The sequence below is a fragment of the Perna viridis genome, chromosome 15 (genome assembly GCF_037379345.1).
Source record: "Perna viridis isolate PV_CMFRI_1.1 ecotype Kerala chromosome 15, ASM3737934v1, whole genome shotgun sequence".
In the NCBI taxonomy this organism is placed as follows: domain Eukaryota; kingdom Metazoa; phylum Mollusca; class Bivalvia; order Mytilida; family Mytilidae; genus Perna; species Perna viridis.
Window position 1 is genome coordinate 3,470,397 of NC_142459.1, and position 26,843 is coordinate 3,497,239.

Genomic DNA, 26,843 nt, shown 5'->3' on the forward strand with positions numbered 1-26,843 from the left:
AGTTGCTCTGTGGGCAGAGCGCCCTAGCCCCCGGCTAGGGATCTAAGCACTATTTCATCCTCATTTCATGTTCATTTTATCATCAATTTCATGTTCATCGTCTGTATATAGCTGAAATATTGCTGATCGGACGTTAAATTCCAACAAACAAAACAAAACAAATCTTTGTCCCGGGAATACATTCTTTTGATTTCCGCGAGAATCTTGGTTCCGCTGATTACTCTTTCACTAGGTGCACCTGAAGTGTAAGCCTATTCTGCTCCACTATTGAGACTGTTGTACTGCTCGTGAGTAAAACTCAATTTCGGTGAATGCCATCCAGTAAGATGTGAAATCTAACTGAAGATATTTTGAGATAAAAACTTTTTATCAGTAATTTGTGTGAAATATCTTTTATGTGTACTTGCTGATAATGCTTGGATCGGCAAACTGACTTGAAACAAGAAATTATCGGTGAGTTTGCGATAAGCATCTGCCAATAACCCGCGTATGGATCTGCTTTTTGGAGGCCAATGAAATTACGTTTTACTATGACGTTGCAACGACCGGCAAATTTGCACTTGCAGCAGTTACGGTAAACAAATACAAAAAAAAAAGAAATACGGTACATGTACACCAATATCACTGAAATGGAATAATAAATCATTACGGCATACTTTTCTAAAGCCACAATTAAGATTTGCTGCATTCTTACATGTACATGTATAAATCGCCTGCTCTGCTCTGAAAAAAAAATAATGTGGGAAAACCATGAACGGCATCATGCTCTTACGATATGTATCTGATGTCTACCTTGTCTTGTAAACTACTAACTATAAAGTACTATTTTAAAATAAAAAAGTTTAAAATAAAAAAGCACATGGATTTTAATCAGATAACTGACGATGTTCCCTGGGTTTTGGACTTCGAGCAATCCACAGGAATAACCATATTTTCTGGAGCACAATCATAACTCACTATTGCAGAATTTATATAATTCTTAAATATTCCTGATAATAATACACAACAGATGTTAACAAATTAATCTTGCGGCATGCCAACATTGCCATGTCACTTCGCTTCGTCAACTGACGCGCGTGTCTGAAAAGTATCACAAATTATGACAATCAGTGGTCATCCGATAAAATAGACCTCATTTAATTAATATTTCGTTTCAGATGACGAACATTTTTTTCTTATACATCAAATTACCAATAAAAGGAATAAATTACATTTTGTTTTAGATAATGGCTTAATCACGGTTAATACCAGTGCTCGTCCAAGCGTACTCATCCGATATGAACCGTGATAAAGTTACTATAAAAACAAAATGCCACGCATTTAATCATACACCATCGGTCAATTAAATTGTGATGACATCGATAAAACTTTTGTAGTGATGACATCAACAATGGCTGAACATACCCCTTTCTCAGAAGCACTTCGCCCAGTGACATTATAAAAATTACTTTTTTGGTTATGAACGCACTCATCTGATTAAGTCATCTTTTGTATGCACAAACCCCTTCCCATTTGCGTTTCTGTTATGAGGAATTTTTGACGGGTTTTAAGAATTAATGCCTTAAGAAATAGAAGTAAATTAGAAACCTGGACTCCACTTAAATTGAAAGTATGGGCCAGGTGCACCGGTAGTGTGAGCATCCCAGTTTTAGAAACACCAACCGGATAAAATATAATGTTACAATCGAGGTACACGAAAGAATATGTCAATGTTATGGTTACAAAATCGGTTCTCTTCGTAAAATATTAGTATCTCTTCTTTCTGTTACCATCACGTTTTCATATCTTTATGTTTTATTAAGTTTTTTTAGTTTGTATGTTTAAGTTCTTTTGTGCTGTATGTTGTTCTTGGCCTATTATACTCCAGGTGTTATGGGCATTCTTTTGAACTCTTCTTATATTACTTTTTCGGTATGTTTTCAATGTTGTGTCATTTGGACTACTCTTTGGTGTTTTCAATATAATGGTATTCACATACATGTCACATAACTTTTGCATTTTGACATTTTTATGTAATAGTTGTTCGTTATACCCTTTGATCTGTGAGCAAAAAATTGCAAATTGTAATGAATGTTGAGAGAACATCATTTCCATTTGTTTAATGGGAAGTCTTCACTTGGAAAACATTACAATTTAATAATAAAATATACAAAAGAACAGAACTGGAAACAGACAGTGATACATTATAGCCATGTACAAAAGTATAAATAAATGATTGCGATTTACCCTTAATCAAACTTTGATTTACTCAATGATTATTGTCCCAAGATTTTACTCTTTGATATTTGAACATTTCCGTCTACCTTCAAAATTACTGATTTTCCTGTAGTATTTTCTGGACTTATCTTTATTGTTTTTCCTCCTGTACCACCGCCTCCGCCACCGCCGCCGCCGCCGCCGCCACCACCACCACCACCATCCCCAACGCCCATTATCTTCCTCGACATAGACTCGACCATCGCATCACTTAGTTCTCCTCCGTTTAGCATCATTGCCATCATCATTTGGTCCATGTCAACTCCGCCATTGTTGTTTGTGTTTACATTGCTGTTGTGATTGTTATTGTTTATATTTACGTGCTGTTGCATACCACTTATTTTTTCCTCTAACCGTGCAACAGCAGACGTCAATGCTAATGCATCTGCTGCATTAAATCCAACGGAATGTGGACCAGGCAGTCCTAATGCAGCATTTAAACTTCCATCAAGACCGCCACCTAATCCTATTCCACCCATTTCAATGCCACCTAATCCAATGCCTCCTATTCCAGCTCCACCCATTCCTGCTCCACCCATTCCTGCTCCACCAATACCTACTCCGCCTATCCCGGGTAAATCACCGCCTAATCCTATATTTTTACCAGCGCCTGCAACTCCAACATCAGCAGCCTGTCCTATACCACGTGATGACACGGCCATTGCTGCCTTCACCATACCTGGACGGGATAGAAAACCGGCTGGTACCTTGTTGAAGATTTCAACATTCATGTTACCGCCTTTTGTCTTTGCTCTACCCCCAACTGAATTTCCACCTCTCATACCAATAGTTGCTCCTCCTACGCTTGTTAACTGTTTCCTATTATTTACGTCAATTGTTTTTTGTCCCGTTGCCTGTCCTACAGTTCCTACCAGATCGAGATTATTCACTTTGTTTTTACCACCCTTTTCAACATTTTTAATGATATTGACTACAGGTCGCCTGTCAAGAACAATAACTGGTTTTTGACGGTTAAATACAACGGTGACAGGTTGTTCCTTTTTTATATTAATGTTTGTCTTAGATTTAATGACATTGTTCCTCTTAATAGACTTGCCTGGTTTAACAAAAATTTTCTTCTTGAACATTTTGCCGGGATATGGTTGTCCTGAATAAGGCTTCTTCATGTAACTTTTTCCAGTTCGAAGCACAGGAAGTCTTGAGTTACCAGAATTATAGCCGATCCCTCGAACTATTGGTACATGGAGTGTATTAAGGGATGCACCTCCGTAAACTGGCTTGTATACGTCTGATCCGCCACCATAATTTGGTCTTTTCTGAAAGAAATAAGAAACATTTTTTATTATCTACATTTATTTAACGTATACATTACGTTATCATTTTCTGAATTCATTCACAAGGAAAACTCCAAACTTCAAACACGGTTATGTGTATTCCAAATTCTTGGTGTAATTAAGATTATTTGTTGGGATCGTTTTCGCTATAAACGTAGGCAAAATCACAAAACCATCTTTGTTAAATTTGTTGAAAGCATTAAAAAATCAGATCATTTACACCAAAGTAAAATATTGTTATATGACGAAGTAAATTCCAAAAATAACATTTCAAGAAAAAAATCCGTGTTTACAATTTATTGATTGTTATTAAGTATTGTACTGTTTAGAGTCTATTTTACTTAGAATAGTAAAGTTTGTAATCCAAAGTAAGAAAATTTAAAATGGGAGCAGATACATTTATAAATAACTGTATAAATTTTTCATGTGATTGCAGCAATTTGTTGTTTAATGACAAGAGTTTAATGACCCATCATCTTCACTTTTTTTTCGATACAATGACTACAATTTCATATACTTGTCATGAAATTTCATTGAAGAATGTATATCGCTTGATTTCTTTTAAATGTCAATAAAGTAAAATCAGGACTGAGATGTTAAGTCGAGACTTTTATGCATATTGAGACAAGGAAACCTTATTTTTATCGCGGCTATTTAAAACAAATGGGTACAACCGTATGAAAAGTAGTGCTTTATTTGGTCCGTAAGGTTTGAATATGGGAAAGTATTAAGTACTTCGTTAATGAAAACGGACAAAGGTTGCTAAACGATTAACAGTTTTATCTAAAGATTAATTTTCAAAAAGGAAAATATTTCTTAAAAGTAATTATTATAAGAAAGCGAAAATTAAAACAAAATTAACGTTTGTCATATGCTATTGCTAATATTGCTACATATTTTTGTTGTAGTTTTCGCAAATATGTTATAAAAGTTAACACTAAATTACCACAGCATAACTTGGTATTATAATTTTTCTGTCTAATTATGATCTATGATTACTTAAGTTATGAGCGGATGTTTTAAACATCATAAACAGTAGTAATATTTAAGTGTATATATTATAGATCTTTAGTTCAATGTCCTATATATTAACAGCCATGTTGTAATATTCGTGTAGTTCTTACATGAAGTTTCTATGATCCAAGTCACTTGACTGTTTTATTATTTTATAGTCCTCTAGGAAGAAATGAATTACTTGTCAGTGTACACAATTCTTTATTATAGCTATTTTTTAGTTAATTTTGTTTGGTTGATTAATGGGTGTCCACCAATGTCACATGTAGATTAGTTATGAATTACATCTGCCAAATATTTATTAATTGAAGATATTAAACAATTAAAAACACGATTAACAAAAAAGACTATGTCAATTTTCATAATATCTTTTAAATAAATAAGCTCTTTTGAAATATAGAATTATTATAAAGATCTTAATATTAAGATCCTAGGCAACATTTCCTAAATTATTTTTCTTTTTATCGTTAGTTTTTTTTTTTTTTTTGGCGATTGGGGTTCGACCGTCAATTAAGCGAAACAAATATTGCATTTCTTTTTCCGTTTATTTTTTTTTTATCTTCTGTAAACCTTTATGCCTATCAACAGTAAAAGCAAAAAAAATTCTTTTTTGGCCTCGAATGCCACGATAGGTATCAATTTTATGGTTACCTGTATTATAACCTTGGGTCTGTTCAATCTTGTTGACCAAGTACATTATCAATACATTTTTTAAAAATTAAATAGAAATGCACCACGTTAACTACCTGTGAGGGGTTAAAGATTATAAAATCAAACTTAATAATTCATTCAAATCATTCAACAAACAGAGAAAATTCGGTATTATCTAGATGTAAATAAAAATACTTTTTTTTGCATTTGTACAAGGAGGAATATTTTTGGTAAGTGTCTTACATCAATGCATGACACTGTGATTATTTTAAATCTAAATATTCATTACAGAATATTTTTAAAAAAAAAAGTTTGTTTGTTTGTTTGTTGGGGTTTAACGTCCGAGCAGCAATATTTCAGCTATATTCAGACAATGAACATGAAATGGATGATAAAATGAACATGAAATGAAAAAAAAGGATGGGTCACAAGGATAATAGGGTCGACAAATTTTGATTGCCACTGGAAAAAGGGGGGATTGGTAAGGTCGGGCAATTTAGCCTCCTGTGGCGGAGCGCAAAGGTTCCTACTCCTATCGAATACCACAGCAGGGTTCTTTAACATGCGAGGAACGTGGCATCTTTCCCAACACGGTGCACCACTATGGTTTGCGGTCAGGTTTTCCGTATTATAGCCTGACAACCCCAGCATGTAACACGCCAGGGGTACCCCATTCAACCACCTGGGGCACACATTCCAGTTGCTCTATTTAGTCACCTTTTACGACAAGCTTAGCGCTGCTGCAGGTCTATTCTTTTAACACCCGGACCTGCACGGGGCTTTTAAAAAAAGAAATATACGCTAATTTTTAAATCAAATAATATGTCATCAGTTTATTCAGTTAATTAATTTTACATCCCGCTTAGTTTTTTTATGACGTTAACTGTTCTCCACGTGACCAGTGCTTTGCTACCCTTTTTGTTCTTTTGCATGGTTTTAATTGTTTGTTAGTACTACAATATCCCTCAGGAACATCTCTGATTTATAGTAATTTTATTACTATTTCAGCAATTGTACTTAAACTTTAACAAATCAGTTAAATAAGTAACCTTGATTTTCATTGGCACTTCGTATGTTAATCATTTATCAATCAATCTAATTAGCATATGCCTTTTTCGTGCATTATGATAAGTTTTTAGACCTTAGCGGTGATTGATTTTACAACATTGTAAATTCCATGTACATATCGTAAACAACATGTCTACTCTCTCTTTAAGAGGATCAAAACGATATTATATCTGCTTTATTATATTCATTGTTCGGCATTGTATATTTGAAACTAAAACTTTAAAAGAATATAGTTTTCAGTAGCCCGTAAATACTTTGAAAATTGAGATTGAAAACCATGTCAGGTTGTCGGTTGAAAGCCATCAATGACGATTTCAGGTGTCAATTTCACTGAATGGGAGTCTAAAAAAATAAAACTATATATTTCAGATAGTTAGGGATTGGAATTATAAGTATCTATGGATGTGTTAGATCTGATCATTCACTCACAAACCTGACATGAAAGTCCTTCGGACTTGTTTTGCGAGTGAATGGTCCGATTGATTTTACACATTGGTAAATTCTGGAAAAAAAGTGTTTAATTCCATAATATTGCTAATGCCATATGGCAGTGTAATGTTTGATTCTTCCTTTCAATATGCCATTTACATTTGTGATAATATACAACATGCAATTTTGCAGTATAATGATAAATTATGTGAATCATTTTGACTTAATACTTTCATGTAGTTTCATAGTAAAAAGTATATTATGTGAATCTCATTGACCCTACACTTTATACGTAGTTCAGAAATACAACATGATCACGCGTGTCACGTGGACCAAAAACTTTTGCTAAGGTTTATTTTAAAAAGGGGATAATGTGTGTATCAACATTCTAAAGAATGAAGGATTTATTCAATATTATTCCAGAGCGCCATGTTAAAATAACATTGTTATTAACTGCTAAAATTACTCAAAACTTCATTTAAACGGAAAATTAAAAAAATGAAAGGTGCTCATAAAACAGTGTCATTCAAAACATATTAATATTAGACCTGGTTCCCTCAGAAACTTTATGTCTTGTTTTCATACTTAAATAAATTTGAAAATTTGAAAATTATTGTTTTTAAAGATAAATGCAAGTTAGATTTGTTATTCATTTTGCAAAGAGTAATCAAGGGAACCAAGTTTATAGCGGTAATCAAAAGAATGTAATCCAGGAAGAAAGACCAGACATGGAATACATACATACATACACAACAAAGAACATAGAGTCACTAAAATCTTACATACAAAGTAACAAAAGCAAATGAGCAAACATTTTCGTGAATATCTAGAAAATCATGAAAAAAAAATTGAAAAGCTTTTAGAATACAAAGCTAAGCATATCATTTCCACCAACTTTTTACTACTATGTGTTTTAGTGGTAAATATCATTTAATATTGTCGTTGATTTCTTTTTTGGAAAGTATTATTGTTAAAGGCTATTTCTGCTATTTTAGTACATATTTACCATATAAGGACATAACTGTAAACTTATAAATCAACAATATTCAAGTGATCTACGGCCTCTACTTTAGCTATGTCAACACAGTTCGTTTTCAATTCTAAAAATGCCATTGCTATAATATTTTCCAATATCCATGCAGTGACCTTCAATTCTCGTTATGATCACATTTACGGCGAAAGTCAGATTCTATCAACTTAGTATTGTGAAAATGTAAAAAGCATCGAAAACCTCGGTAAGTGTATATTTTATTCAAGGAAAAAATACTTTAAAAGATAAAAGCTACAGTACAAAATACAACATGGAAGGATACAAACAGTGACTAATTAATTTCTCGTCACAGTGACTCTTCAAGTTTATTTCTGTTTTACCAATGAAAAACACAGTGAAACTTCGCCTAGTTTGTCACATTTACTGATAAAACTATGATGAAAGGATACTCACCTGTGAAGAATATTGTGACTCTGAAACATCAAACACTAAAGCAAGCACAAAACAAGCTAGAATACAGTGGGGAAGGTGATTAAAATCCATTATCTCTACGTTAAACGTCAGACAAGGACCTAATGAGGAGCCTCACTTCTATCATAGGGCAGAATATGGAAGCATATACAACGTCATCCGTATAAAGCTACAAACGAATGGACATTTTATCATTATCGTGACACGTTACAGCGAGTAGTTGTATTACTAAGTATAGCGAGGAACGGAAACTTGGCAATAAAATAACACATAAATGACAGCAGTGAAATAATGCGATCTTACACGTTTTTTTTTGGTATAGTCATGTACGTAATTGCGCTGGATGATTGATTTCTTAGGAGATAGTTGAAAAAAGTTTTTATTGCCTTTTTATAATTTCGAATATTTTTTCTTCTTCAAAATATATATGATAGAAGTATCTATTTTCGATGATTTGGCAAATGAATACTGTATGCGTATTTCACGCGAAAAAATAGTTTCCGCAAAATTGATTTTTAAATATTAATATAAAGCTATTATTTTGAGACCGCAAAATATAGTATTCGCGGATAGTTTATAACGATATTAATTTGCTCTTAAGAACAAACGGGTTTTTTTTAATATATGTGGTCTTATCCTTCAGTATAAACACAGAAACATGCACATATCGAATATCGTTTCTTTACATACAAAACAAAAACAGTGTTACTAGAAAAATGCGGCATATAGATTTCGGACCCGACATCAGTAGACACCCTTTTGTTTACCCGATAACCTACGAGATAAAGGAACAGAGCGTTCACAACACTCTCTATAACTGAAACATGTATGATGCAACATCGTTCTGTCTGGAATGACGAACGTAATCCAGGATGCTTTCTCTATTTGTTCCCTGCATCATGGATTAGCTTAGAAATACAGAGTCAGAAAAATGGGGATTTTTGACGGAATTTTCTGCCCTTCAGATGTTAATTTTTTAGTGCATTTCAATGCAATGATAACTTAATTTACCTAAGTGATACGGAAATCTTGTCTTTTTGACTTGATTCTGATAGTGCAAAGAATTACATGAAACTTCATTTTGGTACGAAAACGCAAAATTTGCCCCCTTTTTGCACTTAATCTTTAGTTTTCATTATTTTCATAGCAGTCAAACTTTTCTGATCCAAACTATGTTACACATGTTGTTTTACCATATTGTCTTGCCACTAAATTAAAGCAGCTTCCTTGTACTAAACACGGGTCTACAATGCTGTATTTAACACGGTTCTACAATGTTGTAAACCCTTGGATATACAACTCGTCTGTTCTTAATTTGTATTTCTGGTTTTATTTTTATTTGGTTGGAGTATTTATTGTAATAATATATAATTTTTTTTGAATTACTTTCCACGTCTTTGTTTATTGTACTGCTTATGAGAGGTTACTCCTTAAAACACTTGCGCATCATACCGAAATCGGATTTTTTTTTATATGATTGGTATTTATGTATCTTTATGAGAACAACTACAATGCATATGAGAAGTATAGAATATACAACGATAACGAGTTGATTATGGAATTTTTCATGGCGAGTGAAATAAATTTTACAGTTTTGATCGCGAGGCTTGCCGAGCTATTCAAATTATAAAATTTATTTCACGAGATGTGAGAAATTTATAAGCAACAAGCTTTGAGTGTAGATTCTGTTTCTCTAATGCCCTAAAAACGTCAAAAATACGTCTGGTGTATCACTGTGTAAGAAAACTGAGAACTAGGGTCATTTTTGAAGGAAAGTTTGGATCGATTGCCGGAAAAGCGACCACAAATATTAAAGAGGACATTTCATCAAAACAAACTGTTGTTATTTTATGACCATAGGTAAATCATTATAGCGTGGGAGTCGTTGACACGTACATAATAGAAACATATTTTTTTCTTATCTCTTCATAAAGTTCAACTTTGCAAATCTTTAAACGGTAAATCATTAAGTCTAGACAAGGCATTTATCATTTCATTCAAGTTTAAAGCATTATCTTCCGTATGAAGCCATATGTTTGCTGAACTTATCTTAACACAAAATACTAATTCTGGCTTGCTTGTGTATACGCTACTCTAAATTTTATCATATTGTTTGGGCAAGAGAATATATATTTGTGTTTGAAGAGACGATATTTTCGTTATTAGGTGTATGAATATACAATGCCTGAGTAGAATAAACTTCCCACTGAATTGGGAATGGGGTAACACGCTAACGGAGCGTTAATGGATGAATTATCAGCTGGAATCGGTATACGTATGCCCAGTAGAGCCATCAATGTCCAGTTTCTGCATGTAAATTCGGGAGATTAAAAATAGTATCTAGTCTACTCGAGTATGCTTAAGGACAAAATAAAACGTATATCATAACAAATTTTACCATTTTGGAAGTTTACAAAAACCAGGCCGACAAAAATTAAGAAAGGACTCGGGTGTTTGAATGCATGTTTCTACAGGAGCGTTTATGGTTTCACCTTTCTCATATTAGGGACTATAGCATAGTGATCAGAATGAATTAGGCAAGAAATATTGCTAAATATATTTTTAATTCAATTTTAATGCAAAATACATAACTATATCAAATAGATGAATTAATTAATTAATAAACATTGCTCGTGTTAATTTTGTACGGGACGATTTTGAATATGAATTTGGAATGTAACATTGGTATGGTGAATGTGCCAATGGGACATGGGAGTTGGGAATGAGACAATGGGGTATGGGGATAGAAAACTATTCGTTTATTCAACTTGTAGTATATTAGTAGTATTGGAATTAGTCATTACACAAAGACATCATTAGGAAATCATGAGAGAAATCTGGTCATTTTCTAATGTTTTACGATTTTTTTCATTGTGGTTAAACGTCACGTGAAAGCTAATTCAAATAAGGTTTGACCAACTTCTGCTTCGCGATAATTCGACAAACTGAAACGGATTTCGCTGTCTGCGTCGGGATAGAACAATCAGCTCTCGACCTTAAAACGGACATACTTATATGAAACCACCGAAACACTTCATAAAATGATATTCGTGTATTATTATTATTAACAAAAACAGTATAAAACTGATTTGTAGAAAGCGAATTACCAAAAGCAACTACAATAACTAATCCTTATCATGTTATTACGTTTGTCGAGTAATTAGTGTTGTACTGGATATTTTGTTCGTTTATTTGTTGTATTGGATATTTTGTTCATTTATTTGTCAGATTCTTAGTTGTTTGTAATACAGAATTACATATAAATTTTATACTCGTTTAGTTTGGTATTTTAAAAAAAAAGCGTTTTATTGCTTTTTATGTAAATATTATAACTGTATCAGTTCCAGCTGGAGTCAGAAAATTTAACTGAAATACTTTTAAGTCAGTCTCGTATTAAGTCTAATTTTAGAGATCAATAGGAAGGGATAACTCATGATTAAACTACACAAAAAATGTGATGACTTCTCATTCCTTTTCGTCAATTTTCCTTTCACCGGTGGCAACATCCATTCAGCACCTGTGTATTGCGTTTCCTAATCCCAACTCATACGAAATGCCAGAGTTTGCCAAATGTACGCGGACTTTTTTTTACCATGCTATACTTCTGCAAGTTAACTTTTCATCTTGTTTTGTGATAGTGACGTCATTAGCATATTTTTTTGATTTCCTCATTAAAAGTTTAACGCTAAAATGAAACTATAATGATTTTATTTTTTTGCCTTTTATAAAAAGAAAGGTATAAAATGTGTCGATTGGAACTACTTTTAGTGATGTCTTGCTAAAATATTTAGTTGATTGCGCTACCTTGATCCGCATATTACTACAATTCCGCCAAATAACTCAAGAAAATGTTCTCCGTTCTGCAGCCGATGTTAATTTGTGCGAAGCGGAAATGGTTTAGTAGTTCCGATTGTAATTGGCTGAGATGATTTTTCATTGACCGAAAAATATGTAATGGATTATCACCGGACCATACAGACATTGACGTCATATTTAACCTTTAACACCAAAATGTTAAGACATCTCATCAGAATGTTAAGACATATCTTCTCTTTAACATCAGAAGTTTAAGGCATGTTTATACTAGTGCAATATGTAGTGGTGGATCCAGAGAGGGTGCAGGTGGTAGACACTATCTGCTTTTTATTGAAAAATTTGTAATTATTATGTGTAAAATTGACAAAAATGGCAAAAACAATGTCCTAGCAACCCTCCCATATTAAAAGTGTCCTGATCCTGGAAATTGACTGTCTACAAAATAATCACAAACTTTCCACCATTTATTTCTGGTTTATGAATTAAAATAATGACCATGACCTCCATTTACGCAGTCATCTTGCTTACAGTCATCATATGCATGACAGGCTAAAATATATCAGAAAATACTCAAAGTTAGAAGTAAACAGGGTCAACAATTCAAAACCACAAAAATTAGACAATGTATATCTAGATAGGTTTTTGCATGTTTTATTGATGCATGTACTACAATGTAACACATTGTACTACAATGTAACACATTTTAATCAAGGAATTGGTCAATACCTCGTGCAAATTGACAAATGCTTCATAGCATTATAAGAATGGAAAAGCGGGAGGGTGAGAGAAAATAATATAATATAATTATGCTACTTTATATGAAAGAGTGATACTCATTCGGACCCGTGCAGGTGTGGGTGTCAAAAGAATAGGCCTGCAGAAGCGCTAAGCTTTTCGTAAAAGGTGACTAAATAGTGCTCAGAAACCTAGCCGGGGGTTAGGGCGCTCTGCCCACAGAGCAACTGGGTTGTGTACCCCAGGTGTTGGAATGGGGTACCCCTGACGTGTTACATGCTGGAGTTGTCAGGCTATAATACGGAAAACCTGACCGCAAACCATAGTGATGCACCGTGTTGGGAAAGATGCACATTTAAAAAACCCTACTGTGGTATTCTCCCGGAGTAGGAACCATAGGGCTCCGCCACATGAGGCTAAATTGCCTACCCTACCCACCTCTCCTTATTTCCAGTAGCAATCAAAATTTCTCGACCCCATTATCCATGTGTCCCATCCCATTTTCTTTTCATCATCATTCCATGTTCATTTTATCATCCACTTCTTGTTCATCGCCTGAATATAGCTGAAATATTGCTGCTCGGACGTTAAACCCCAACAAACAAAGACATTCATTCGTACTTCCTAGAACCCTCTTATTATTATCTAAATGAAAGTACACGTGTCCTCCAATATACATTTTTTATTCAATTTGCATCTGAGATATCTTTTTAGATTTCCTTTATAAAATATCTCATAAAATGTATACGATATCTTATATAGTATATAAGATATCTCATATACTTTAATAAGATATCTTAACAACGTTTTTAATACAAGAAATATGACACGCCATATTTATATGTATAAGATATCATATATAATATATGATATGTGGTAGGATTTAAGTTTTTTCTCCTTAGCAATAGAGGTGCCATACACATGTAAGTGAGTCTTTTCCTTTGCCAAATAATAACGAGTTTGTGTCCACTTAGATTATTATCAAATGGTCATATCAAAAGGGTACTTACATTTTCCGAACTGTTCAACTCAACACTGGTGTAGAAGACATGTTGTGGTATGGGTGCTAGCACAGTGTATTGTTTTGCAATCAGAATCACCACCACCTGTCTCTGATCTAACAGCAAGCAGTGCTAGAGGAACACAAAGTATTCACTAATGCATTGTCTAATATAAGCAGATATTTAAAGAGGGAAGGAGGGGGTTGAGGTGTTGGGGTTAGAATGATTCATGCAAAGATCATAAAAAGACTTCAAACTTCCTAAACCAATAATTCATAGAAACAAAAACCGTTCAATATTGAATAGTAGAATAGTTAAGGAATTAGTCAGCTAATGCTATAATCATTCAAAACGCTAGGCCTTGAATTTTTCACAAAGCAGTAAAATTGCTAACTTCAGATAACTCGCCAAATAGTCAAATGAATAGGTATCAAATTACTCACAAAGTATTTATAGTACCCATTAAACAGAACAAACTCACAAAATAGTAAAATTACTTTCAAACTAATCTTTTAGCAGTCAAGTAACCTACTTAACAGTCCAATCACTCACTCGAGAAAAAAACAAGCAGACTATTTGTCTTCATGGTGACCTTATAATGCAGACTAGAATGAATCTGTCTTCTTAGTGACAAGATAAATTATCAGACCTTAATACGTATGTTTCACCCTGATTTTTGTAGCCATCTTTAATGTGTCCTTCTCATGAACACCAGTTATGTAATATTGTACAGATCAAGATAATATTCATACAAACTAAATATGTACTGAGAATGTGAAGCAAGTGTGAGCACGTTTGGTTACGTATGACCGGTTCATAAAATCTCCCACAATATTACACAGTTGTTGATTTTACGATAAATCAAATTAAAGAATATTGAAAAAATGCCATGGATCAAAAATAGACATATTTATGTCAAGTATAAGCTTTGTGTTATAAATAACGCTATTGAAGGATTTCTTTATCCAATGCATGGACTATTTTTTCATCAGTGGATAATGGTGGGTCAATCTTCTATTCCCACCCTCCTCTAAAACATTGAATTGAATTTAATGAAACATAGTGCCATTACAAATCTCTTATTTGTTTCTTGGAAGAGGAGGGGATGTCCTCATAATTTCTTACAGTTTAACATGTATGATTAGATTTTTAAGATTAAGACTCTGTCACGAAGACACGGTTTCTATTTATAGATTTCTTTGTAAACATTTTATACATTTGTATGGCAAATATTTTATACAGCTCAAGACTAGAACGATAGAATCAAAGTGAGCACGATATCCCGACAGTACTACCGTTAATATAATAGGTTAAGCGGTCACGCTAGTCTTGTATTGATTTCACTTATATACGTGCATCTAATAACATATTTGTGTGATTGCAACCACCTTCAAATAAACACATGAAAAGACTGGGGAAAAAACAGAAAAGCACAAGACAAATGAAATATTGTTTCACTTTTATCAGTTGTCTACCGACGCTGTGAAAACATGTCAATCAACATTGTCAGACAATACAGTGTGAATCCACTTAAGATTGCTGATTTTCATTGGTGAGTAGAAAATAGAAAAAACTCAAAATCAGTATCATATACCCAATTACTGTGGTTATCGTGTGAGTAGAATGAAAGTAATGTACATGCTTGAGGAGTAATCAAGGGAACCAAGGTTATAGCGATAATCAAAAGAATGTAATCCAGGGACAAAGACCAGACATGGAAAACAGACATACACGACAAAGTACATAAAGCAATCAAAATCACACATACAAAGTAACAAAAGCAAAAAAGCAACTCGGACTCCACTAAAAACTGGGAGCATGGATCAGGTGCACCGGTAAGGTAAGCGTCCTCTGCTTTTCTAGAAAAAACCGCCGAGTTGCTCATAAAAAGTCAAGTCTGCGGTAGACAAACGAGGAAAGGAAAACTATGACCCGTTGAATAAATCAGTTTCCATGGTGTAATTGGATACACCATAACGATCACGATTTCATGATGACGACCATAAAACTTCTGTAGTGATGACTTCAATCTGGTAGCAACATAACCTTGTTCCAGAAGCCTATTTGTTAGAGTTCTAGCGCAATACAAAAAGTCTGTGTAGTTTCGGCAAGCTCTGGCCTAACGTACGAGTTATGATATGAACACTCCGTACGCAGGTACCGAAGGGATGTTGCCACAGATGAAAGGAAAGTTGACAATGCTGAATGAAAAGTCATCACGTTTGTCGTCAACTTTGGTCAATAGTTTCCCTTTACCATCGATTTTTAAGTGTAGGTCAAGATATAAGGCTGACTTCACAATGTCTGTAGTATGCTTTATCTTAAGTTCTTTTGGGTAGATGCGATGTATCAAATGCCCGAAATTAGGATTGTTTAAAGATAATACATCATCTATATAGCGGAAACTGAGATTGAAGGATCTAACCAAACGATATTCTTTCTTTCTGATCTGATTAGCTATAAAGTCAGCCTCATAAGAGTGAAGGAATAGGTCAGCAAGTAAAGGAGCACAATTTGTTCCCATTGGAATGCCGACTGTTTGTTGAAAAACACGTCCACCACACTGGACAAATATGTTGTCAATTAAAAATTCCAGCATTTTGCCTCTGTATATTTGGAAGATGATTTGGAATTATTTCTTACAAAGTATGAGGAATCTCTACCAAGAACTATATATTTGTATCTAGGTGTACCATCTTTTTGGAAAAACAACGATGTATAATGAATTTAAGTCGGAATTTTAACAGAGTATGGGGAATAGAAGTTTGTTTTTGTTTGTTTGTTGGGGTTTAACGTCCGAGCAGCAATATTTCAGCTATATTCAGACAATGAACATGAAATAGATGATAAAATGAACATGAAATGAAAAAAAAGGATGGGACACAAGGACAATAGGGTCGACAAATTTTAATTGCCACTGGAAAAAGGGTGGATGGGTAAGGTCGGGCAATTTAGCCTCCTGTGGCGGAGCGCAAAGGTTCCTACTCCTATCGAATACCACAGCAGGGTTCTTTAACGTGCGAGGAACGTGGCATCTTTCCCAACACGGTGCACCACTATGGTTTGCGGTCAGGTATTCCGTATTATAGCCTGATAACCCCAGCATGTAACACGCCAGGGGTACCCCATTCCACCACCTGGAGCACACATCCCAGTTGCTCTGTGGGCAGAGCGCCCTAGCCCCTGACTAGGGTTCTGAGCTCTGTTTAGTCGCCTTTTACGACAAGCTTAGCGCTGCTGCTGGCCTATTCTTTTAACACCCGGACCTGCACGGGGCGGGAATAGAAGTATACAGTGTTGAAAAATCATAGGTTTTAATGCTATTATATTCAGATAATAGTCTGGAAATGATTGTCTCCAAAAGATCTCTCGAATTTTTCAGGATCCACAATGAATTAATACCACTACGGGAGTAATAAGTGTTGTAGTAGGACTGCAGACCCTCTTTGACAGTTGTGAGTATAGAAGGTAAAAGTTTTGAAAGAGGATTGGTGGTACATTTTGCAGATCCAGGTATGAAACGTTGTTTTTGTCGATTCTTGTAGCGTTTAGGAATCCAGTACATAGACGGTAAATCACCGTCCTTGGTAGAGAGACCAAAAGAGGATAGCACATACTTATGGTTTTCCACAATCTCTTCTTTGGAGAGAGTGGTAGCAGTATTGGTCTTATCACTGCTATTATTTTCTACGTCTACCTCTGATAATAAACATTGGATATAAAACGTTTTGCAGACAAAAACAATGTTGTTTTGGGCTTTGTCTGCTGGTACGACAACATATTTGTCATGTATAGTAGACAATGTTTTGCTACATCGGGGTCTTTGAAAACTACTTAAAACTTTCATTCGTTTCAAAATTAAAGACCTCAAGGCCTTTAACCACTCTGACAGAGAATCAATGTCTTCTTGTTCTCGTTTTATCCCTTTTCTTGCATAGTCCTCGACGGCATCCATAAGAACTTTGAAGTTATAATTCTAATTTATGGAGCGTGGTTCACGGTACTTGGGACCTTTAGAAAGGAGATTACGCAGAGATTCGTTTTCGATAATGGTTAAATCTCCCGTAATGACGTGACCAGAAGGACCATATTTGAATGGAGAGGTTTTGCAAGAACATTCAGGTGGTTTAGTCTTAAAGTTCTCAATCTCGAGGTTCTGCAATAGCCTTTTATAATTGAAAATTTTGGATGCAATGGGTGAAGTACAGAAATAAGAAATAATTGGTATGGATTTGTCTTTGAAATATGGGGGCATTTTGTTAGTAAAGTTTTTGTGATGGAGGATGTTAGCCAAATTAATTGCATCTATACCTTTGTTGACAAACGGTAGTGGAAGAAAGTATAATGCTACGAAGAGTTTTGGACTATTCCCATCACGAATCATTCTTCATTGGATTTGTAAAATTTGTGTCGTTGTTTGTTTCTTTGTTGGGGTTTAACTTCCGAGCAACAATATTTCAGCTATATTCAGACGATGAACATGAAATTGATGATAAAATGAACATGAAATGATGATGAAATGAAAAAGGGATGGGACACAAGGACAATAGGGTCGACAAATTTTGATTGCCACTGGAAATAGGGAGAGGTGGGTAGGGTCGGGCAATTTAGCCTCCTGTGGCTGAGTTGAACATGGCATTAGTAGACAGTTCAACATTGAATCCCCTTTTCGTTTGATTTTTATGTGACGTTTTTGACGCAATAATTGGCATTTTAAAGCCTTGTCAGGATCAATTTAACTTCCTCCTTCTTCAAAAGTCTTTAGATCCACGCATGCTTGGTTATTATGTTTCAGTCTACTCTCACTATTTGTAATATAACAACGGCAAAATAAAATACCAAGACGCCAAAGTTTAACTACAGATAGAGACTGAGCTCTATTTAGTCGCCTTTTACGACAAGCTTAGCGCTGCTGCTGGCCTATTCTTTTAACACCCGGACCTGCACGGGGCGGGAATAGAAGTATACAGTGTTGAAAAATCATAGGTTTTAATGCTATTATATTCAGATAATAGTCTGGAAATGATTGTCTCCAGAAGATCTCTCGAATTTTTCAGGATCCACAATGAATTAATACCACTACGGGAGTAATAAGTGTTGTAGTAGGACTGCAGACCCTCTTTGACAGTTGTGAGTATAGAAGTTAAAAGTTTTGAAAGAGGATTGGTGGTACATTTTGCAGATCCAGGTATGAAACGTTGTTTTTGTCGATTCTTGTAGCGTTTAGGAATCCAGTACATAGACGGTAAATCACCGTCCTTGGTAGAGAGACCAAAAGAGGATAGCACATACTTATGGTTTTCCACAATCTCTTCTTTGGAGAGAGTGGTAGCAGTATTGGTCTTATCACTGCTATTATTTTCTACGTCTACCTCTGATAATAAACATTGGATATAAAACGTTTTGCAGACAAAAACAATGTTGTTTTGGGCTTTGTCTGCTGGTACGACAACATATTTGTCATGTATAGTAGACAATGTTTTGCTACATCGGGGTCTTTGAAAACTACTTAAAACTTTCATTCGTTTCAAAATTAAAGACCTCAAGGCCTTTAACCACTCTGACAGAGAATCAATGTCTTCTTGTTCTCGTTTTATCCCTTTTCTTGCATAGTCCTCGACGGCATCCATAAGAACTTTGAAGTTATAATTCTAATTTATGGAGCGTGGTTCACGGTACTTGGGACCTTTAGAAAGGAGATTACGCAGAGATTCGTTTTCGATAATGGTTAAATCTCCCGTAATGACGTGACCAGAAGGACCATATTTGAATGGAGAGGTTTTGCAAGAACATTCAGGTGGTTTAGTCTTGAAGTTCTCAATCTCGAGGTTCTGCAATAGCCTTTTATAATTGAAAATTTTGGATGCAATGGGTGAAGTACAGAAATAAGAAATAATTGGTATGGATTTGTCTTTGAAATATGGGGGAATTTTGTTAGTAAAGTTTTTGTGATGGAGGATGTTAGCCAAATTAATTGCATCTATACCTTTGTTGACAAACGGTAGTGGAAGAAAGTATAATGCTACGAAGAGTTTTGGACTATTCCCATCACGAATCATTCTTCATTGGATTTGTAAAATTCGTGTCGTTGTTTGTTTCTTTGTTGGGGTTTAACTTCCGAGCAACAATATTTCAGCTATATTCAGACGATGAACATGAAATTGATGATAAAATGAACATGAAATGATGATGAAATGAAAAAGGGATGGGACACAAGGACAATAGGGTCGACAAATTTTGATTGCCACTGGAAATAGGGAGAGGTGGGTAGGGTCGGGCAATTTAGCCTCCTGTGGCTGAGTTGAACATGGCATTAGTAGACAGTTTAACATTGAATCCCCTTTTCGTTTGATTTTTATGTGACGTTTTTGACGCAATAATTGGCATTTTAAAGCCTTGTCAGGATCAATTTAACTTCCTCCTTCTTCAAAAGTCTTTAGATCCACGCATACTTGGTTATTATGTTTCAGTCTACTCTCACTATTTGTAATATAACAACGGCAAAATAAAATACCAAGACGCCAAAGTTTAACTACAGATAGAGACATCAAAATCCAGAAAGAAACAGAAAACAAGGACATATACAACTTAGCAAGCAGAATAAAATACAATTATGTATAAAAACCCGAAAACGACGGAACATGACAGCACAGGCATAAAAAACGGCAGTGCGGTCAGATACTCCAGAAGAGTAAACATGTTCTGCTTCACCAGCGGCACCAGTGGTGAGTAAAATGCGGTTGGAATCCATTAAGTTTGAACAATACATACCGTTTCCACTGAGTGACATAAAAGCAATTAAACAAATTAAAGATTTGTCACACTTTTGACAAAAAATGATTTGCTTTGTCATTCAATTACAGCATAATTGAATAATTTATGTTTCTTTGTTTGTTGGGGTTTAACGTCCGAGCAGCAATATTTCAGCTATATTCAGACAATGAACATGAAATGGATGATAAAATGAACATGAAATGAAAAAAAAAAGAATGGGTCACAAGGATAATAGGGTCGACACATTTTGATTGCCACTGGAAAAAGGGGGGATGGGTAACGTCGGGCAATTTATCCTCCTGTGGCGGAGCGCAAAGGTTCCTACTCCTATCGAATACCACAGCAGGGTTTTTAACGTGCGAGGAACGTGGCATCTTTCCCAACACGGTGCACCACTATGGTTTGCGGTCAGGTTTTCCGTATTATAGCCTGACAACCCCAGCATGTAACACGCCAGGGGTACCCCATTCCACCACCTGGGGCACACATCCCAGTTGCTCTGTGGGCAGAGCGCCTAGCCCCCGGCTAGGATTCTGAGCACTATTTAGTCGCCTTATACGACAAGCTTAGCGCTGCTGCAGGCCTATTCTTTTATCACCCGGACCTGCACGGGGCGAATAATTTAAGAATAATTTAAGACCAGATATTTAATGTCAAAATGTGAAATTATTTATCATTATATTGAAACAAATATCTACTGATATCAGTAAATGGGGCACAAATTGCACAATGACTTGGCACAACCATAAGACATGACATATACATATTCTTCCTTGATGGCGTACTTGCATGGATGTGTTGAACTTGCTATGTCATGTTAATAAGGATTGGGCATTTCACTTTTATAGGTTAGTTTGTTAAAATTCTGGACCCTCGGGCTTTTTTTTAGATTGACAGGATAGATTTCTACTTTAGTGCATGAAAGTCCCTGTAGGTCTTTCTCTAAAATTGCACGCTAAATGGATAGGACCTTTTTACATAACAAATGTAAGTCAAAACAATACTTATAAAATCAGAAGGGCCTCAGATCATAAAATACTTAAGTCAAGAATTCATGCCAATAGGCTTAAACATTATGAGGACCCAAGGAATTATAATACCCTGAAAATGTTGTCACTAATAATAATGATCACTCTAACAATACTAACACAGATCCTAACACAGATCAAAATGTTGAAACAAATGATGAAGAAAATACTAGGGAGAGAAATGGCAACAAATTATTATAGAGTTAAGTGGGTCGGATATAAGAAAGCGACATGGGTCCCAGAAGAAGATATTGGAGAAGGTCTTCTTATTGAATTTTATACAAAATATACAAAAGATGGAAAATTAAGAAAAAGAAAACTAAGAGTTGCTTCACTAGGTTGAATAAAGAATAAATTCACAAAATTAAAAAAGAAATAGTTCAATATTTACATGTCCATAATGGCCCCGTGCAGGTCCGGGTGTTAAAAGAATAGGCCTGCAGCAGCGCTAAGCTTGTCGTATAAGGCGACTAAATAGTGCTTAGAAACCTAGCCGGGGGCTAGGCGCTCTGCCCACAGAGCAACTGGGATGTGTGCCCCAGGTGGTGGAATGGGGTACCCCTGGCGTGTTACATGCTGGGGTTGTCAGGCTATAATACGGAAAACCTGACCGCAAACCATAGTGGTGCACCGTGTTGGGAAAGATGCCACGTTCCTCGCACGTTAAAGAACCCTGCTGTGGTATTCGATAGGAGTAGGAACCATAGGGCTCCGCCACAGGAGGCTAAATTGCCCGACCTTACCCATCCCCCCTTTTTCCAGTGGCAATCAAAATTTGTCGACCCTATTATCCTTGTGACCCATCCTTTTTTTTCATTTCATGTTCATTTTATCATCCATTTCATGTTCATTGTCTGAATATAGCTGAAATATTGCTGCTCGGACGTTAAACCCCAACAAACAAACATGTCCATAATGCATGTCTTTACTTCAGCCACACTGTAAGGTCTTCAATGAAAACTGTATTTCACAAACTTGAATTTAACTTTGTCAAAGTCATAAGAATTTTCTAGTAATAACTGCTGGTCAGAATTGCTTTAAATTAGTGCCAACAATATCATGCACGTGATCATATTGACCTTGACTTTAACAAACACTAAATTATTTTGTTGTAGATGACCAAAAAGGTGCTTCGAAGTTTCCAAATGCCCATTGTGGCCATGTTGAAGCTAATATGCACGATGTTCATTATTATTTTAATAACAGATGCAAAACTAAAGGCAAATTCGGTATGAAGATTGAACTATGGAATCTTATTTGATAAAAAGTCAAATGTGCATTTTAGTAACAATTATTGGATGCATACGTTTCAAATAAGATTACCAGTAAAGAAAGGATTGAAACTTATCGATTATTGCTAAGGAAAAGATGTTTGCTCATTTACTTTTGTTACTTTGTATGTATGATTTTAGTTACTTTATGTTCTTTGTTGTGTGTGTCTGTTTTCCATGTCTGGTCTTTGTCCCTGGATTATTTTCTTTTGATTACCGCTATAACCTTGGTTCCCTTGATTACTCTTTTGAAATGATTTTAATGACCAATCGGTTAACCTTGTTACAATTGCAAACAGTTAACGAAACTGTCAACACAATAAAGAAAGTCATCCCCACTAAAATGAATATAAAGAAGAAAGGCAAAAATAGAACAAAAAAACCATATTAGGATTTATTGGACAATTGTCTAAATCAATGTTTGGCACAGCAACAATATCGGATGTTAATATATTGGCACAGCACATAAATAAACTCACAGTTCAAACTCTTAAGTTAACAAAAGAAATGGCAAAACACGATAATCATGAGTCATCTTTTATATCGGCAAAAAAATTTCAAACATTGTAAATGAAATGAAAGCGACTCACTCTGAAATTAATTTACTTCCAAATATGTTAAATAGTAATACACAACAATTAGAGAAATTATTCTTTACTATGTCTAAAGCACAACTGCTATAAATGTTGAAGTTAAACAAAAACTTTATGACTTTAAAGTAGGTATTTTTTATTTACTAGAGGGAAAATTATCTCCCCTCTTAATAAAACCAGACACTTTGTTTAAATCATTAAAACAAATAGACGCTATAATTCGTTATAAATATCCAGGTTTTTATGTGACTCAAACTGATGTAAATTATTACTATTCGTCACCAAATTTCTTATTTTCTAAAAAGAATTCTGACATCTTTGTCATGATTAAAGTACCTATTTACTATCACACATTTGATTGCAAATTATACAGAGTTACCTCCCTTCCTGTACCTGTGAATAATTCACTGCATGCAACCCAATTATTGAATGCATCAAGATATATAGTAATCTCAAATGACATGTCTCAATATATTATACTAACACATGACCAACACAATGCACAAATTTCAAGAACACTTTACAGTGTCCAATTTTTTCACTCTTTTTCTAAAAGTGAAGATGCATGTCTCATGGCAATTTTTAACGATAACTAAAGTAAAAGAACTTTGTGACTTTAGATTTTTGCATAATAAGATGAAGCCTGCTTCAATTCATTTGAAAGAGTAATCAAAGGAACAATGGTTATAGCAATAATCAAAAGAATGTAATCCAGGGACAAAGACCCGACATGGAAAACAGACATACACAACAAAGAATGATACTGAAATCATCTTCTATAATTGTATACAAAATTAAACAAGTTTCTCTTGACTGTGCAGGTAAACAGGTAATTCACCCAGGTTGCAACTTCTGTATTATGAAACTTCTATGCCGATGTTCACTAGCTACTGATAAATTGAATTATCCTCAATCTTTGACTTCATGTAAACATAATGATAATATTACTGTCCTTCATTCAGTTAATTTAGCATTATTACAACAATTTTTTCACCTCTGAAACTTTAAACCATATTAATGGTAGTTCTACTTTTATTCAAGAATTGAATATTAATATCACAAATTTTAATTTATATAATCATTCATATCATCATTTTTAGCAAAAGATCAAAAAGATCTTGGTGTAAAGGAAATGGCAAAAGCAACCAAAAAAGGTGTTATTTTTCAAAATTTGGCAGAACCTTTACTTGCTGGTCAAATTGATATTGAGATTTAAATGGAATACTTGGTTTAATTGGAACTATTATAGAATGTGTAGCAGCTATTTACTGCATTTGGTCTTTTTTTCAAAATTAGAACTCTAGTTACAACACTACTTGTCTTACAAAAAGGACCACAATCTCAGTCTGTTGTTTTACCATCATTTATCTATAAACCAGAAACTACAACTAGTACAAATACAAACCCTTTCACTAGCATGTTTGAACAAGAATTTAGTATGAACCACATTCTTCACATTATTATTGGTATTTTAATACTTATTATCTGTATTTTACTATTTCGTAAAAGAAAATCCAAGTCACACGTGACCTATCTTAAAATAGAAAAACAACTACTGTTTCTTCATGTCTTAGTATACCATTGATGATACTGCCACTCTGTCCATCTTCATGGGAATTTTGTATGCCTCCAACAATCGACAGTATTGAATTACTTGGGAATTTTAATCCTGTCATTATTATTGAGTCGGATGAATTCAAAATCAAAAACAAAATAACGGACAAATTTTTAATTTGTCTCAAAGCAAATTAATATTTTTTACTTTCAAACTTTCAACTGCGTCAAATTCTAAACAAAAAGTAATCAAGGGAACCAAGGTTATAGCGGTAATGAAAAGAATGTAATCCAGGGACAAAGACCAGACATGGAAAACAGACATAAACAACAAAGAGCATAAAGTAAATAAAATCATACACACAAAGTAACAAAAGCAAATGCGCAACTCAGACTCCACTAAAAACTGTTTGTTTGTTTGTTTGTTTGTTGGGGTTTAACGTCCGAGCAGCAATATTTCAGCTATATTCAGACAATGAACATGAAATGGAAAAAAAAGATGGGTCACAACTACAATGGGGTCTACAAATTTTGATTGCCGTTGGAAATAGGGAGAGGTGGTTAGGGTCGGGCAATTTAGCATCCTGTGGCGGAGCCCTTTAGTTCCTACTCCGGGAGAATACCACAGTAGGGTTCTTTAACGTGCGAGGAACGTGGCACCTTTCCCAACACGGTGCACCACTATGGTTTGCGGTCAGGTTTTCCGTATTATAGCCTGACAACCCCAGCATGTAACACGCCAGGGGTACCCCATTCCACCACCTGGGGCACACATCCAGTTTCCCTGTGGGCAGAGCGCCCTAGCGCCCGGCAAGGGTTCTGAGCACTATTCAGTCGCCTCTTACGACAAGCTTAGCGCCACTGCAGGCCTCTTCTTTTAACACCCGGACCTGCACGGGGCTGTAACTTAGGTGACGTATAGTGGCGATGGTCATGACTCCTTTCCCGTCTTGGATTTTTATCAAATAAATTCATCACATTTATGCTATTGTTATATTGGCTTGAAAGGTTTCCTATACTTTTGATGTTGTCATTGCATCCGTAAGGTATTGCAGTACTTAGTCTGCGTATCCAGTACTCCTCTTTCCCTACGATAGTTTTTACTTAGAACGGGACTCTTCGTAGGATGGTAATTTTTTTCTTAAATACGAACTTTCATGGAGAGGATTGAATGATCTTGTTGATTAAAGTGTTGATAAACTGTCGGGAATTTGGTGGTGTTAATTCCCGAACGATGACCGCACATTCTTTTATCCAAAAGATCTTTTGGAGACAATCAGTTCAAGACTATTATCTGAATATAATAGCAGTAAAACCTATGATTTTTTTCTACACTGTATACGTCTATTTCCCATACTCAGTTAAAATCCCGACTTAAAAACATTATACATCGTTGTTTTCCCAAAAAAGATGGTACACCTAGATAAAAACATATAGTTCTTGGTAGAGATTCCTCATACTTTGTAAGAACTAATTCCCAATCATCTTCCAAATATACAGAGGAAGATGTTTACAAAATGCTGGAATTTTTAATCGACAACATATTTGTCCAGTGTGGTGGACGTGTTTTTCAAAAAACGGTCGGCATTCCAATGGGAACACATTGTGCTCCTTTACTTGCTGACCTATTCCTTCACTCTTATGAAGCTGACTTTATAGCTGATCTGATCAGAAAGAAAGAATTTCGTTTGTCTAGATCTTTTAATCTCAGTTTCCGCTATATAGATTGATTGATTGATTGTTGGGGTTTAACGTCCGAGCAGCAATATTTCAGCTATATTCAGACGATGAACATGAAACGGATGATAAAATGAACATGAAATGATGATGAAATGAAAAAACGGGATGGGACACAAGGAAAGTAGGGTTGACAAATTTTGATTGCCACTAGAAAAA

General features: G+C 35.0%; 1 protein-coding gene, 1 long non-coding RNA gene and 1 pseudogene across 5 annotated transcripts; 1 reads left to right on the forward strand and 2 right to left on the reverse strand.

The window, feature by feature from the left end:
• Positions 1 to 2,169: 2,169 nt before the first annotated feature.
• Positions 2,170 to 8,447, reverse strand: LOC148596550 (uncharacterized). The gene is made up of 2 exons (XM_088563593.1): positions 8,158 to 8,447; positions 2,170 to 3,533 (listed from the first exon to the last, which is right to left on the reverse strand). Exons 1-2 carry the CDS (start codon positions 8,245 to 8,247, stop codon positions 2,256 to 2,258), a joined length of 1,368 nt encoding a protein of 455 aa, XP_088419719.1. The 5' UTR covers positions 8,248 to 8,447; the 3' UTR covers positions 2,170 to 2,255.
• A 3,853-nt stretch (positions 8,448 to 12,300) lies between these two features.
• LOC148596551 (uncharacterized) lies at positions 12,301 to 14,452 on the reverse strand. 4 transcript variants are annotated; one of them, XR_015919054.1, is made up of 3 exons: positions 14,377 to 14,452; positions 13,737 to 13,859; positions 12,301 to 12,540 (listed from the first exon to the last, which is right to left on the reverse strand). It is a non-coding gene; the product is annotated as an uncharacterized LOC148596551 (long non-coding RNA). The 4 variants fall into 4 exon arrangements; XR_015919053.1 differs by having other exon boundaries at positions 14,396 to 14,436; XR_015919055.1 differs by having other exon boundaries at positions 14,280 to 14,414.
• Positions 14,453 to 22,644: 8,192 nt separating this feature from the next.
• LOC148596552 (uncharacterized) lies at positions 22,645 to 25,145 on the forward strand (annotated as a pseudogene).
• The last annotated feature ends 1,698 nt before the right edge of the window (positions 25,146 to 26,843 follow it).